This window comes from Canis aureus, chromosome 18 (assembly GCF_053574225.1).
Source record: "Canis aureus isolate CA01 chromosome 18, VMU_Caureus_v.1.0, whole genome shotgun sequence".
NCBI classification, from domain to species: domain Eukaryota; kingdom Metazoa; phylum Chordata; class Mammalia; order Carnivora; family Canidae; genus Canis; species Canis aureus.
The window spans coordinates 48,075,410-48,091,566 of NC_135628.1; the positions used below are offsets into that span (position 1 = coordinate 48,075,410).

The following is a 16,157-nucleotide window of genomic DNA, read 5'->3' on the forward strand; positions in this document are numbered from 1 at the left end:
GCAAGGATTTTTTGACTTTTACTGTTGGGTGAAATGAGAGACCTCCCTAAGAGGTTGTGAACAGAGGAGTGACTTGCTCTAAGATTTAAAAGGGCACCCTGGCTGCCATGTAGGGAATGGATTTTGGAGGCTGGGATGGAGGAGGGTGAGATGAATCAATTGGAAAGCTTTTGGAGAAATGTAGCCCACAGAAGTTGGTGGCTTGGGCCAGGGTGGTAGCAGTGGAAACCAAATAAGTGAAGGTACTAGATAGGCAGATGCTGCCAGAGGTTCTAGGTGAAGGAAACAGACATGCACATTACATGTACATTTCATGTATAGAGGATACAAAGACAAAAAAAAAAAAAAAAAAAAAAAAAGGCATGATGTGGCTGCAACTATCTCTTGCCAGAAGAACTTTGGAACAAATGCAGTGAGTACAAGCAGATGGCTGAAAAAGGACTTTTCCAATCCAGATGAGCAAAGACTTTTTTGCTGTTTACTATTGTGCTTAGTCCATTGTGTCAATATTTAAGTTAGAAAAATAGAGATACTATTTCAGAAAAAAAAAAAAAAAAAAAAAAAACCCCTCTGCTTTCCTATAGATAACTAGGTTAGCCTTATTTTTCAAATGTACGTATTTAGCTCATTTAGCATCTCAGTGTCCTCCCATAGTAAGGTATTTTCTTGTCCAATTCTCACAGTACTAATGTACTAGTGTAATGTGGCACTGGTGGCTGGTCTAAGTTGCCTCTCTACTCTGTAGTTTCCCTCTGTTTTCCACCCTTCTACCCTCTTCAGAAGTGGAGAATGCCTGGTAATGTCGAACAAATTGAGAAGGCTAAAATAGCACTTTGTGGTCAAGTTGACGAAGCTGAACCAAATTGTAGAATCAAAGCCAGTAACTGAACAAGACAGACAAAAAAGCAGATACTTTTGTTTTATTTATCCAAATAAATAAATATTTATCGAGGCCTTATTTCCTCACTTTTCTTTGCCACTTAAGACTGAGTCTGTGAAATGGAGGAAAAGATTTTGATTACATAAAACACCTTGCAAGGGCTCCCTAAAATCTAAGAACTCCCTTTATAGTAGCTACTGATGAGCGGGTAGATTTGTGTACTTGCATACTAAGGAGTAAGGAATGAACTAGAATAATAAGGTTAATGAATACGTGTGGTGAATAGAGATAAATACTAAGCCCAAGGGCAGTCAGAAGGGGGTAGGAAGGATGCTTATCTTATCTATCTTTAAAATTTAAGTGCATTATAGATGCTATTTACAGATACCTGTGAAACTCATTTATATTTAGAGCAACAATATTTTTTTCTTTTCTTTTCTTTTTTCTTTTTTTTTTTTACTGATTCTGTGATCCATTCTTATTTTCTGGAGACGTCAGTGGAAACTGATCTGGGATTTTGAGATAAATGTTGATTTGATGTTATATATAAAGTAGATATTTGTTGTTTCTATATGGAATGCACCCGTAGGAATACAAGGCACAGAATGAGTTTAATCTCTACCACTTATATACAGTCATTCTAATGGAAAGAGGTATTTGGTAGATGAAAAGGAGAAATTACTGACATAACGTATTTCCACTACTTTTGGCTCTCTCTGGGTAGAATGAGAAACAGATGTGCAAAATTCAGGCTGGTAATTTCTGTGCTTATTTTCAAGGCTGGTTTAGGAATTAGAATTTTGGGATAGGAACCAATGGTTCCTCTCTCAGTCCTTCCAGTGAGTTTTCAGGTCATTTGACTTCCAAGTGATCATCTATAATGGCGATGTGAGAACTGCCACTTATTCCAGTAACAGTATGATCTGAGCATACAAATTTTCATGTCTGCAGGGAGAAACCAACTGCAACAGACTACACAGATAAGAATGATGCCCTAATGGCATAGGAGATGATTATTAGCGATTCAGACAAGTGAAAGCATTTTATCACTATATTTGGGGCATCAAGTTTTTTTTTTTTTTTTTTTCTCTCTATATTACTTACCATTTATGATTTGGGGTAATGCTAAAGTCCTCGGAACCAGTACGTTAACACAGGATATCACATACATCTTCGTAGAGAATACAAACCTAAAAATGTTGTGCTTTTTATGCTAGTAATGTATTGAAATGCCATGCTATCTTTACAAATATTTTACCATATTTAGAATCAAATGAAGAGGAAACAAAAGCCGCTTCAAATACACCTTTGCCTATTCACTGCAATATCAGAATGACTTCCATCAGCCTTCAATTTGTTTGCACTCAGGCTCCCAGAAAAAGTTTCATTTCATAACATCATTTGAGAAAACCTACCACTCTTAATGCCCACATGGAAATGTTCCTGTACAAGCAGAAGAAATAAACTCAAATGTCTGGAAATCACCATGGTCTGAGTATTTTTCCCTTTTTTGCCCCTAATTACCCTCTGAGAAAACAGCAGCTTTTTTTTTTTTTTTTTTTTCTCTCACCCACTGTGAAAGTTATGAGATTCTTTTGCTCGAATCACCCACAAGGAAGGCTTGGGAAGTTCACGTTCCTTAGAGAGTTGCCAATTCTGCTAAAGAAGATGAAATGCCCATATCACACGTGCCATACCCCACGGCTAGCCAGAGGGAGAACAAAGGTAGCGCGGCCACCGCAGGTCAGCCTAGCCTAGGGGGCCTTTCAATTTCATGTAGAGGGTCAGCCAAGGCATTCGCTCAAAAGTAAGAGCATCGGGGCCATCCCACGGCATCTTGGAACATCTGTTGGGGCGATTTCTGGCGATTTGTGGGTCAGGGTCAGGGGCAGAGGTACTGGATTCCGCCCGTTTACCCCCGCAGAAGATGATGCGTAAAGGCTCCTCGCTTACCTGTGAAGTTAATCTTCAGCAAGTAGTCCTTGTACAACTTCTTCCCGTCCAGGATCTTCATCGCGTCGCAGAGCTTGGTGGTGTTGGGGCAGAGGGTGCGCTGCATTTTGTGCAGGGCGTGCGCCATGGCGTACACGGCGTTCACCACGAACATGATCTTCGACTCCTGCTCGTAGTTGCTGCTGTCTAGGGCCAAGCGCTTGTCGCACGCGCGCCGGTGGTTGCGCTTGTTCTGGAGGCTGCACTGGAACTTCTGCTCCCAGAAGTCCCGGAACCAGGGGTTCCGGTGGTTGGTGTAGGGGTCGAGGCTCTGGAAGTAGCGGTCGAACGGGCGCACGGGGTGCGAGGCCAGCTCCAGCGTGATGGCGCCGTCGGCCACGTGCTCGCTGCCCTTGACGATGCTCTCCTGCGCGCCCCAGCCGTCGCTGGCCACCCAGGTGAACGAGGCGTTGGCGCGGCCCGCGGCGGCGATGAGCTCGCGCGAGTCGTCGCTGCGCATGAAGAGCACCACGACGCGCGCGTTGGGCTTCTGCAGCAGCTCGCGGACCACGCTGTCGTAGGACTTGCGGATGTTGGAGCGACCCACCTTCTCGGCCGTGGCGATGCAGATGTTGCGCTGGCGCGCTTCCTGCTCGAAGGCCTCGATGCCCGTCTCCCCGTAGTCGCCCTCCGACGCCACCGTGGACACGTAGGTCCAGTTGAAGAAGCGCAGGATCTCGGCCATGGCTTTGGCCTGGTAGAAGTCGGGGGGCACGGTCCTGGCGAAGTAGTCATAGCGCGACTTGTCGCTGAGTTTGGCGCTGGTGGACGCGTAGCTGATCTGGGGGATCTGGAAGAGGCGGAGCAGGTTTGCCACCTGGCGGGAGGGAGAGAGCGAGAGGGGCCCGTTTTAGACGCCTGGAGGTGGTAGAGGGACAAGGAGAGGGAATGATCCCACCCAGACTGCTTAGCCAGCCCCCGTTTCACCTCCGGACGGCTGAAGTTTGCTCAGCCCTCTGCCAGGCACCCCTCCCCCCCGGCCCCGCCTGGACACTGGGGTTGGGATAGGAGGGAGGAGGTTTCCAGCAGGTTCTCTGTGCTCTGGGCAAGGGTGTCCGTGGAGGAGTGAGAAGGGCGGGCCTGCCTGTCTCCCAGGCTTTTGTTTGCCAGGCCTCGCAGGCTGCAGTCCACCCTGTTCAGGTGTCTTCCCTGTGGTTAAGTTTCTGGAGCCTGCCATAGCTCAGTCAGGCAGTGAGCTACAGGGACTTGGCCACCCCGGTTTTTAGACGACTTGGCTGCGGTTGTATAGAGAGAGCCTGGGTGTTGTCTGATTCTCACTTCCCCCTCTTTTGCTAAAAATGGCCATCTCTGAAAGAGTTTAATTTGGGAACCTTATGCCACATGGACAGTCCAAATTAGACATTTATTATCTAGGTTAAGAAAAAAAAATCGATTCTTTTTGGTCCACTCCAAATTTTAGGCATATGCTTTTCTAGACTTCCAAAAAGCTTGACCGACATTTTCTTTGCTTTCCTTTTCCTTTGAAAATGTTGTTTCTGTTTGGACCATGTGGAAGGAGAGCATACAGATGCTATTCTGGTGGTATTTTTGATTAAAAAGCAAATAAGGAAGCATTAAAAACCTTATCAAGAAAGAACCTCTACTTCAAGATTTTAAAGCTTGAATAAAGACTTTAAATTTGTTATAATTCACCTAATCAGTAATATTTCACCGTTTTTATTGATTGCAGAATAAAAAAAGGAAAATAACACTAGCTTATCAAGGGGCATTTTATGCATGGAGGATTTGCATGAATATATATCTCAAAATATCTGCACCCATTATATGCATATCTAATAATAAGTTTATTTTAAATTTTCCTGGATACTTCACATATTCTGAACACTTCTATCTCTGTACTGACTTCAGGTAAGTTACCTGACATACAAATTGTACTTTAATCAGAAACAACATTGAATATTCTGGTATACTCTATGAGTACTTTGAAATTTTCCTTCTGGAAATTGTGGTTTCAGGCTTACATTTGACATGTAGGAAGCACAGCTTGAAATAGGCAGCTGTTAGCAAAGAGCACAAGTAACCTAAAACAACTGACATCTGAGTCCGGATTAATCATCATTTCATCTGGCAAAGGAAACCAACAGCCAAGTTCATACACAGCCACACAGCATGTTCTTGGAGATCTGGCCTGCTATTAAAACCAACACTTGATATAGCCCAAAGCTATCAAAAATGTTTTCGATATCTTTTCAAACCCTGGTACTTCTCACTTAACTACAAATAAGAACAGCTAGAATATCTGGCCCTGGCCATGCAAAACAAAGCAAATTTAAGAACCAAATCTTTCTTGCATTTGGCAAAAAAAAAAAAAAAAATAATAATAATCTAGGATATGGATGAATTTGGGAAAATAGAGGTAAGCGGCTGAGAGGCTGGGTGGCTGAAGACTAGTATGCCATTTATTTCTTCTTTTATCAGGACCAGGATACCCTGAATAAAATGACCTGCACTGACTCATTTGAACACGGAAGTATTGCTTGTTTGTTCAGCCTGATTGATGTGGGAATAAGCATGTACTGTCATTACTTCTAGACTGATTACCTGGCTTCCTTCGGACTTCTGTACCATGGTGGCAGACTGGCAATAAGAGAGAGCCCTGTGTGTGCATAGGCTTGGCTTGGTAATGGTGTTTCTGGGTAGCACTGGAGAAGCTATCTCCTCTTGATGCTACAGTTTATGCTCATCTTCAAGTTGCATTCATCAAGACCTTAACTCCTCAGGGAGGCAGGGAATGAAAAGACCTGAAAAATGCCCAGAGATATTATTTTCTGGCAGCTAGGAGCCAAGAAAGTGCCAAAACTTCCTTCTCCCAGAGGGGCAGAAGTAATGAGAAGCTGCTTAAGAAAAGAGTTCTTGTCCGTTGACTGATAGGATCCTGTGGCTTCACGTCCACCTCTCCAGGATATCTGGAAACAATTTTTAGACAAGGCAGGCTGTACAATGGAATGAACTATGTATAGAATATCGTCAATGTGAAAAGGATTCCCTGCACTGGGAAGGGCCACGATGAGCTGTGGCATGTTTGGGAGGATGGTGGGCTAGAATAAAACTGTGATTATTACAGTTATTATAATTATTCACAGTGTGTGGCTATGAATCTGAAAGGGGAAGAGCAGAAAGATATCCGGGTGGGAAGAATAGGGGAGAAGAACAGAAGCGATGTTGTGGCATACACCATGGATTGTCTAGCTGTTGTTGGTAGGAGCTTTCTTATTAACATAAAGCTTGAAACTAGGGTTGGGGGATATCCAGATAGTTGTCAGCTGGATGTTTCCTATCTCATTTGTCTAGAAAGTGGGCATCTGAAGCATTCCTGACTTGCTTTACTGGCCATATGGTTTCTCTGAGAAAGCATGAAGGAATAAGGGGAACTCCTACACTGGACATCATTTTAAAAGTAAAAGAAGAACCATTTTGGGATGGGGAAGTAATGTGGAATTTTGGAAGAAAATTATCCAATTATATTATTAGCAGGAGTGGAGGAAGGAGAATGAGGATCAAGCTATATATATTTTATAGCAAAAAATGGTTTAAAAGTAGAGGTACACTCCTCATGGACAGAGACTAAAAAGGTACATAGCTTAAGAGAGATAGAAATACTTAAAAAATAATTCTTACAATATAGAATAGATTCAGTAGAGCATGAAAGACAAGATCTCCAGACAACTCACTGGGTTGCTAGCCTACATGGGGACATTTGAGTGATAACAGAACTAGTGACAAGGGATGGTTGTTAGAGGCACGCCGGGTCATCGGGCATGCCCACGGACAGCATAAAAGATGGGAATGAACCTGAGAGAAGGTTCTGTGTAAAACTAATGCACAGTATGTGAAAATGGAGCAAAGTGATTGCTTTTGTCATTTTGTATTTAAATTATGTTTCAGGAGAAGATTTAGTGAGAAGAATCATTGGCTAGTGAAGGTGATTCCAGATGGTGAAAGGAAAGATCATGTCCAGTCCCTCTGGCTTCTTCCTTTCTGCCAGTGAGAATGTTCTCTAACCTGGAGATGGTGATACAATTATTTGAAAACGTTCTCTCACATCAATGTGTGAGAGAAGACCAAACACAAACCCGTAATCATGTTATTTGAGTTTGCTTCCATTTCTGAGTTCTGGAAGAAATAGCAGATTAATCTATGGAATCACCATTAGTAATCTCTGAGAAATCAATAATGGGAGGACTGTCAGAGAGTGAAAAGGGAGGAGGAAGGGCAAATTCAGGAAATGTAAATTAAGAGTTGAATAAATCAATACGCAGGATGTATTTCGGTAACTCTACAATAGAGTTTTTATTATTATTATTATTATTATTAGAGAGCATGCAAATGCTTAGAAAGGCGCAGCACTGATTCACTAAGAATGAATTTCACTAGAGAACATCTCAGCGTTAGTAGAACTATTTAGGGAAGAATTGTAGCCCTGGAGGACCTTGACTTCAACAAGGCATTAGTAATATTACTTGGAGTCTTGTGGAAAAAGGAAACTGATGGGAATTGGGTGAGAAAATTGAATGTATTCAAAGAGAACAGTTAGGAACAAAGTCTATGAGGTCGTCAAGTAAGATTAAATTTTTATCAGCGACCTTGCAAAAGAAAGTAAATAAGCCACATGATCTTTATGTTTTAGAGCTGGAAGGAACCATGAAAATGATCTAAACCTTTTGTTTTATAGACGAGGAAGCTGAACCTCACAGGGTGAAGTGACTTTCCAGAATTTACACAAAATAAGCAGAAAAGCTGAGAGCCTAATCTCTTGATTTCTCCATAGGACTAGACATCCTCCCTGGTAATAAGAGCATAGGGAGAGACATGAATTTATAGATTGAAGTTAAAATGACAAAAGTGGACAAAGAACTAGGGCAAATGAGGTTACAAATGCAAAGCTGAGCATTGCAGTTCAGCACCAGAAATCCAAGGGGAGCTAAAATCAAAGATGGATTATTGAAGGGTTCACTCCCTTTAGACATCAGTTCACAATTCCTCAACAGTGAATAGGGAGGAACTATCCCACAGTCCCTATTCTTTGAGTTACTATTGACAGACTACCCTTTTTGGGAAGCCTTTTAAGGATCCCTTGTGCTTTTAATAGTCCTAATATTTTTGTGCCAGCTAGCGTTCTAGCTGTTGTAGATGTATTTTCTGCTTTAATTCTCATAGCAATGTTATGCAGTAGATACTACCATTAGCCTGTTGTATAGGTTGAGGAAGTGAGGCACAGAGTGCCTCAAGATCTTGCTAAAGAGCCCAAAGTGATAGGATTTGGCACTGTGTTCACCTTCCCAGACTTAATCTGTTCTGCAGTCCAAGCTCTGAACCTCTGCCATATGCAATTCTTCTCACTTATACTATGGGCATGATATATTTCAAGTTATAACATGTTTGTCTTTTTATAATTTCTGATAGCATAAGCTCCTTGATGTGAGGGCCATGAGTAATCACTCCTTGTTATCAAAAGTATATATATATTTTTTTATTGTTCAATCTGTATTTTCCAGTGACTCCGTAAACATTTGTTTTCTGATTGGCCATCTTCAGAGATAACAGCAGTTGTCTGAGAATCCACTGGGAAATTTTAACTGTGAGTTTGAAAGCTTCAAGCTATAAATATCATGATCATGTGTGACTTCATGATTTACGTGAGAAATGCACTGACCTTATGGCGGAGCCTGTTATTTCCTAGGGCTGGAGAGGCTGCACACAGATTTAACAGAACCCATTCCCCTATGTAGCACAGATTATAGTTTGATATTCAGTACTCACACACCTTGGAGTATCCATTTTCTGAATGGCTTGAATTTATGCAGGACTAGCCATTGCCATGTTTTCATTGTAACCTATATAAGTCACAAATATATCAACCCTGTTGGCTTGAGTAGAAACATTTAGAATGCTGGGCATGGCCAGGTACTATTACCCACATTAGCAGATGACATGGTCTAAAATTAAGACTTCTTGTATTAATCTCATTTTTGTAGCTGCAAGCTGGAGTTATTTTAGGATGGGCATGAGCTGCAATAGTTGTCCAACAAACCAGTGTTACGTGTTGTTGACCACCTGCCACCATTTCCTCATTCTTATACCCTCCAGAGGAACTCAGTTCCATGTAATCCCTCCAATGTGTTATGTTTCCTGTCTATGCATTAAGTTCACTGTATACAATGTTCTCAAGTCTGCATGCTGTTGCACATGCTGTTCCTTCTGCTTAAAATGACCTTTACCACTTGTCTGCTCAGTGCCCTGGGAAACCTTTCTTGATGCCTCACTTGAAGCTGAGTTGTGCCCATTATCTGAGACTCTTGAGCTTCTTGATGTATTTTCCTCATGGTGTCAAAGTATAACAGTAATTTCTATTTGCTAATTCCTCTACTGGAACAAGAACTCTTAAGGACAGGGGATGTGTATTGTTAATTTCTGTTTCCTCCGTGCCTTGCAGAGTAGAGAGATGTTCCATAATGTTTGCTAAATGAATGAATTGATTAATGAGTGGGTAGTTTGCTGCTGTCCCATGTAATCTTTTCTATTACAAGGATAGATTTCTGTGGGGAAAAAATAGCTAGCCATTAGCAGGCAATGTAAAGATACTCTCAAACACTGTTGATAAACAATTTGGTGTGCAATGTGGATCCTTCGCTAATTATATTCAGTTCTCCACTAAAATGAGGTGACACACAAGACATGGAATTGGCTTAGACATTAAGGAATCTGGAGCAAAGAATTTCATACTATTAAAACTGATGTCTTCAAATTATCTCTGTGTCATTAATAAGGAGTACACAAAAGGGAGTCAGTATGATCAACTGGCCATGAAGCCAATTCCTTTTAGGCTAGAAAACTGTCTTTTTATTCAAAGGAAGGAAAACAAGGGGCCTTATCCATGAAATCTAGTTCTCGAATAACATAGACCTTAAGTAGGAGTCATATAAATGTATATCTGGTGCAGGCTTCACCAAATGAACTGGTAGTAAGGTCTGCTGGTAAGGTAAAGGTTTTCTGGAGACAAATGCACCGTGTACAGGATACAATACGTATGCAGCCAGACACTCAGCACTATCATCATTTGCTCTCTTATTCTTTCTTGGGAATGTCTAAAACTTTCCCTTTCCAATAATCAATATCTGATTGTGGACTGATTCTACTGTAGGCATCAAAATCATCCTTCTGCACTTTTGGGAATTTTGAGTTAAAGACCAATTTATTTGGAAGTTTTACTTCTCCTGACACTTTTTATCAAGTCAGGAGGACTCTTCTTTTTAGGACTCCAGGTGTCATGCTTCATTTCAATGATGTTCTGATCATGAGATCAAAAGGGTATGAACTGTGGGAAAGAGCTCAGGTAATCCGTTCTTTGATGTTGTGAAAAGGGAATATGAATTCGAAATTTCAGGCACCTGTGATCCTCCACATCAGTCCTGCGGCCACCCTTCCCATTCAGGATATCCATGATGTACCCATTTCAGACACTAGCTTTGTGCCTTCTGTGATGGCATAATGCCAAATACTTTTTTTTCAACAGAAGACAGAAAAGGAGTGTGCGAGTTTAGAGTCTAGTAGAAATAGATTTCCTACTCGAGTGATTGTTCATTCACAAGGATGCTTTTCAGTGCTTTCATTGTCATTGGCATCTGAGACTATGCTAATACATGAACAGGAACAACAATGACTGATTTTTATGTGGAACTGTACTTACCTACAAGAGTTCCAGATGGTGAGAGGCATCAAAGTTTTGCTTTCCAAGAGAAGTGCTATCTATAGCGCTGAAGTATATACACTTGAAAAATAACTCCTGTGGCTGTCCTGGGAATTAGAAGCTCAATAATAGCCTCCATGGGTTTGCCTTTGCATTCTTTGCTGCTCCTATCTCTTTGGGGCTGTTTTCTAAGAATAAGTCTGTAACTTTAATTGTTTTATCACACATACACTGCCGAAAGCTTTGTTTCATTCTTTTAATTAAACGATTATATATAAGCCTGGAAGAGAAACACTGAGTGCTGCACTTTGAACCATCTGCTGCCTTATAACACATGTTATTACATAAAGCAGGTTTTAAAAGTTGTGCTGGTAAGAAACCTCAGTGACCCTTCTATTTCAAATGATAAAGTTGCACGGTTAGCTGTACAAAATCCCGGATTGGCTTGTATTTTAAACTGCAACTGGAGGTGGTATATAGTTGAGAAACTGCCTGAGGAATTCAAGCTGTTCACATCACATGAGTTATCTGCCCATAAAGGATGCCAATCATATTGTTATTGTGGAAAGGATTAGTCATTTTTTTTTTTTTTTGGACCACACTACCTGCAGCACATCTGGGAACATTTTGCATGAAAACAGTTGATTGCAGCCCATGTCTGAAGGCCAGAGATTAATCTGGATTTAGGAAATCACATAATAGAGTGCAGCAAATGCCAGTTTACTCAGTAATCTGCAAAAGTCACTAACTCTTACATGCTGTAGCCCCAAAACACCAAAGATTCATGTTGCCTTTCCTATTCAACAGCATGACTCAGTTCCAATGATTTTGTATTGGTGGTCCAGACAAAGGATTCCTTATTCATGGCAAAAACTTACAAAAATGGCTTGAAGTTAACCTGATTTCTATCCCAACCTGTCCTGAAATCATTGTACTCCACACCTGTGGTTTCCAACCCAGATAGTAATGTACTTTCATTTTCGTCATTTGTGACAAAAGGATTTATAAATAGAAAGGTTATCCATTTTGGCATTCTCATAGCTGAAATGATATGCAGACCATATAGATCCCTTGAGTCACATTTTTTCAGGAGACCAGCCATAAGACGTCAAGTTTCTCATAATGACAATGCCACTCTGCATTGGGCAAGTGTCTGTCTTGCTCCCTTATCTCAGGAATAACTTTACTTCCTCTGACTTAGCAAGTACTTGCAAGAGGAACCAGAAGGCATTTTGCCCACTGAATCAGTCTGCGTCTGATTTTTTTTTTCTTTTTTTCCCTCCATGAATTTATTTTCACGAGAAATCATGGAACTGAATTCATTTGAGTTCTAGTCACTAATAACGGGATTAAAAGGCCTATGTCAGATCTGGTCCAGAGTATATTAATGTTTGTCAGCCACACCAGCAAAAGCATGGTTCCCAGGATGACCTGACACCATCAGACCTGTTAGAAGCATGTCCTTTAGTACCTTTGGTATTGATTTTTCTTTCAACAGAGCTGTCAGGGATGAAAGCAGATAGTGTTGTGGTCGAATGCTCAGGGTTGGAATCAAATGGGCCAAAATTTGGAGTCCCACCTCCTTCCTTCACTAGTTGTATCCCTTAGGCAAATTATTTTAACTCCTTGAGCTTTAGTTTCTTCATCTATAGAAAGGAAATAATAGTATCCCCTTGCTTGAAGAGTTATGTGAGGATGTAGTCATAACACATGTGAAGTACTTGGCTCACTGGCCAGCACTTAGTAAAGGCTCAATAAATGATAGAGATGCTGATAATGTCAAACCCAGCAGTCATTCATCCAGCAAACTTTGATCAGTGCCAATGGTACCAGGCAATATTCTAAAATGTAGGTCTTTCTATGATCTACTATCTACTTTCTATGATCTACTTTCTATGGTCTACTAATTTCCACAAAGCTATAGCCTGGTACAAGACAAAGAAACATTACCAAAGATTAAAATTTTGAGGTACATGCATACAAACTTATACAAAGACACAGGTGAAAGAGTGACTAATGACACTCAGGTGAGTCATGGCAGGCTCCGATGGAGAGGAAGCATTCAACCTTGATCTTGAAGGATCAATGAAACTTTGCCAGGTAAAGAAAGAGAAAAGGAAGTTTTTAGGCAGTTGAAAGAATACAAAGACAAAGAAGAGTATTTGTTCTAATAGTATAACAGTACAATTCAGGATTGTTGGGGCAACCGGTGCTTTGCAAGATTTAGTTGAAGGTAAAGAAAAATAGAAGGACTGTGGCTAGATTGATAAATGTTTTATATGCTATGCTAAAGATTTTAAAAGATAAAAGGCTATTAAAATTTTTAATTAAGGGAATAGCATGACCAAAGGTGTGTTTTAGAAAGGCCATAGTGGATGACATCCAACTTGAAAAGAAAGAGTCAGAGAAGGTTAATGAGGTGGGCAAAACAATCCAACCTTGGCTGTGAGTTCATGTAATCCCAGGAGGATGAATAAATTAATACTAGAAATATCAAGACTGGAGGTATAAAGAAAAATTTGAGTCCACTTAAAACTGTTTTATTTGGTTGGTAGTAATCACTAAAATGCTTATGTCTCCTTTGTTATCCTGTTTGGGTCATTATGGATCACTTGAATCCTCCTTGGAAGGAAGCAATTCATAAATAAGGTTGGTTGTTGGACAGTATAAAAAGGCTAAAAAAACTTTTAAGTCCCTGGAAGCATCTTGGAAAAGTTAACATAAAGACTTCCTCTAATGTGGATAAGAAAACCAAGAGTCGGGATCCCTGGGTGGCTCAGCGATTTGGCGCCTGCCTTCGGCCCAGGGCGTGATCCTGGAGTCCTGGGATCGAGTCCCATGTCGGGCTCCCTGCATGGGGCCTGCTTCTCCCTCTACTTGTCTCTGCCTCTCTCTCTCTGTGTCTCTCATCAATAAATAAATAAAATCTTTAAAAAAAAAAAAAAAAAAAAAAGAAAACCAAGAGTCAGTTAAGTAGCCATTGGCAGCAGTTGAAATTTGCTGGATGGCATCAACCCGTGTTTATTGTTGCATTTCTTTAAACCTGGTTCTCAGTGATATTCCTTAAAACTACTGTATAAGCATGGATAATCTGTGCTTAATACATACATAGTGTTTTTACTTCTATGGAAGGTTACTGTTTTATAGAAAAATTCTGAACGAATTGTAGATTATGTGTTCAATCACATCTGTTTTCCACATTGGGAAAGCTTAATTGCCTGGTTTGTGTTCTATGAGGGCTCACTGTGAACCTGATGGCAACTACCCAAACTGGAGGCACAGTGCCTGGGAGAAACCAACTCATCCCTGGGATGCATGCCCTGCACATTCAACCCTAATAAGTGATGGCAAATGTTTCAAGATGCTTTGCCATTCTGACCACTTGGCAAGGAAATCTGGTCTATATTTGGAATATAATTTTTGAAAGTGTTGCTTCTATTGTGTTCTCCCCTGTATGGCAGTTCCCTCTGTTGGAAGGTAAAGTCAGAGCTGGCAAGAATCAGGACTTTGTCACTAGTAACAGAGGGATTTCCATAATATACCAGGTGGTTATGTCAAAAATAGCATCACCACAATTTTAGTGTCCAAAGTCCCACTGATATACTGCCTGGAGTATCAATGTTTGCTTAGAGCTTAACTCCAAGTGTTTTTGCAACACTGTTCTTTAAATTTCCGAAGTCCATTAATTAGAAAAATGCTCTGTAAGTTTTCAACTGCATTTTTCATAGACCACTAAAAGCTCTTCTACTACATTAAATCAATGAAATTTCATTATTATAAACTGCTAAGTGTTGGCTCCTTCCATACTGAAATACTGAGCCTTATATATATTGATCCATTTAAAAGGCACATGTTTAACAGTATTTGAAAAGAGAACTTTGTGTTGTTAAAGCAAAATCATATCTCAGATTTAGCTAAAGGAGTCCCATTTCAATTAGCTTGTCAATTTATCTATCTCATAGTATAAACCCTTGCTGATATGTCAGGAATGTCTGCATTCTTTGCTTTTCATCCTATGGCCTCCATCATAGACATGTGGCCGCAATAGGAGCTGGTTCTCAGCCATGGGCTATTCTGTTGCCCAGTGGACAGTGGTCCTGATGGCACTTGTTTTTCACAAGAGTAGTTTCCAAATAAACACATGACAGAAGGGGAATTAATTAAGGAGTAAATTAACCCTAAAGCAAAGGGAAAAAAACAGTGCATCTTAGATAATTACCTCTGATGAGACATTTCTACAATGTAACAATGTTAACAAAAACATTTCAAAATTGCTGTTGCCTTCTTCCCTATGATAAAGTCCTTGAACAGCATTGTCCTTTTTTTTTTTTTTTTTTTTTTTTTGGAGGAGGGGAAGCAGGAGCAATGAGGGGAGATTTCAAAACAATTGACTTTGTGAGATTGCTTTAGAATGAAAAGTCTGGAAAGGAAATAAATAAAAGATTCTATCTGAGATAACATTTGAGTTGGAGTTTTCTGAAGCTTAGGCTATGTGATGGGATGATCAGCATAGCAGTGTGGGAGGCAAGCTATGGGATCCTAATGTTAATTCTGCTACTTGAAAAAACGGTAGAGACTTGAACTAGGTACCTGACCTTTATGACCCTCAGTTCCTCCAAGAATTGTTTCTCTTAGACTGGAGATGTTAAAAGTAAAAAAAAAAAGCTAAAAATATTATGTAATTGTAATATCAGTAATAACATGTACTAAAATCTGAAATGTTAAATGCTCATTATGTGTGAAACACTATTTTTGTGGGTTTTATGTATTTTCTCATTTAATTCCTACCAGTAAGAGAGTACTACCAATCTTTCCATCGTAGACATGAGGAAAAAGGCAATGAAAGCTTAAATAAATCCTAGTCAGCCCACATGCAGAGTTTTAAATCAGTGAGCTGAAATTTTTCAAGAAAGGTATGCTAAAAATGTATAGTTGTAGCATGTCTGTACTATGATCATTGTATCTGCAATATTGAACTTACTAAATGCAACTATCATCTTTAATTTTCTGGTGAAAAAGACACAGTAAAGATGGATTCGTGAATGGATCTCTAGAGCTGTCACTGCTTTTCATGAGGACAGGGTGATGTTTCCTTTTCTTTTGTATTAAGTATGTGCATAGTATGTGACATACTTGGCACTCTGATGACTCTTTATGCAGAGAGACTGTGTAGAGCTAGATTGGACTACGGACGTGATCCTGACTGTATCTGGGATGGCCCTGGGTGCCCAGCTTTGTTACCTTGGACAGTTGTCTCTGGAATAGTCAGTCTAAGGACAAATGAAATAGAACCCCTAGAGCTGCTCTCAAATTGAGGCATCTTTTGTGGCACGTGTGTAGGCAATGTAGGAGTGAGAAGTGGGGAGACTTTTGTCCCACATGCTCAGTTTGCTGCATCATTTTTCTTTTGCATCAAAACCAGACTACCCACTGTAGGAAAATGCTTATTTTAAATTTATGAGCATCTAGACTAATCTAGAATAGGTGGGTCATAGCTATGACCCACAAATCCAAGATGTGTTTAGGGATCTTCAACCTTCTCGATATGTAGCAGGTTATCATCCTGTTAATACTTTC

General features: G+C 40.4%; 1 protein-coding gene across 3 annotated transcripts in view; it reads right to left on the reverse strand.

The window, feature by feature from the left end:
• GRM3 (glutamate metabotropic receptor 3) overlaps positions 1–16,157 on the reverse strand; it is a 231,188-nt gene that overhangs the window by 88,700 nt on the left and 126,331 nt on the right. For all 3 annotated transcript variants that reach the window (XM_077857151.1, XM_077857150.1, XM_077857152.1), the window contains one exon: positions 2,834–3,689. In XM_077857151.1, the coding sequence (XP_077713277.1) occupies positions 2,834–3,689 (856 nt within the window). The remainder of the gene's footprint in view (positions 1–2,833; positions 3,690–16,157) is intronic.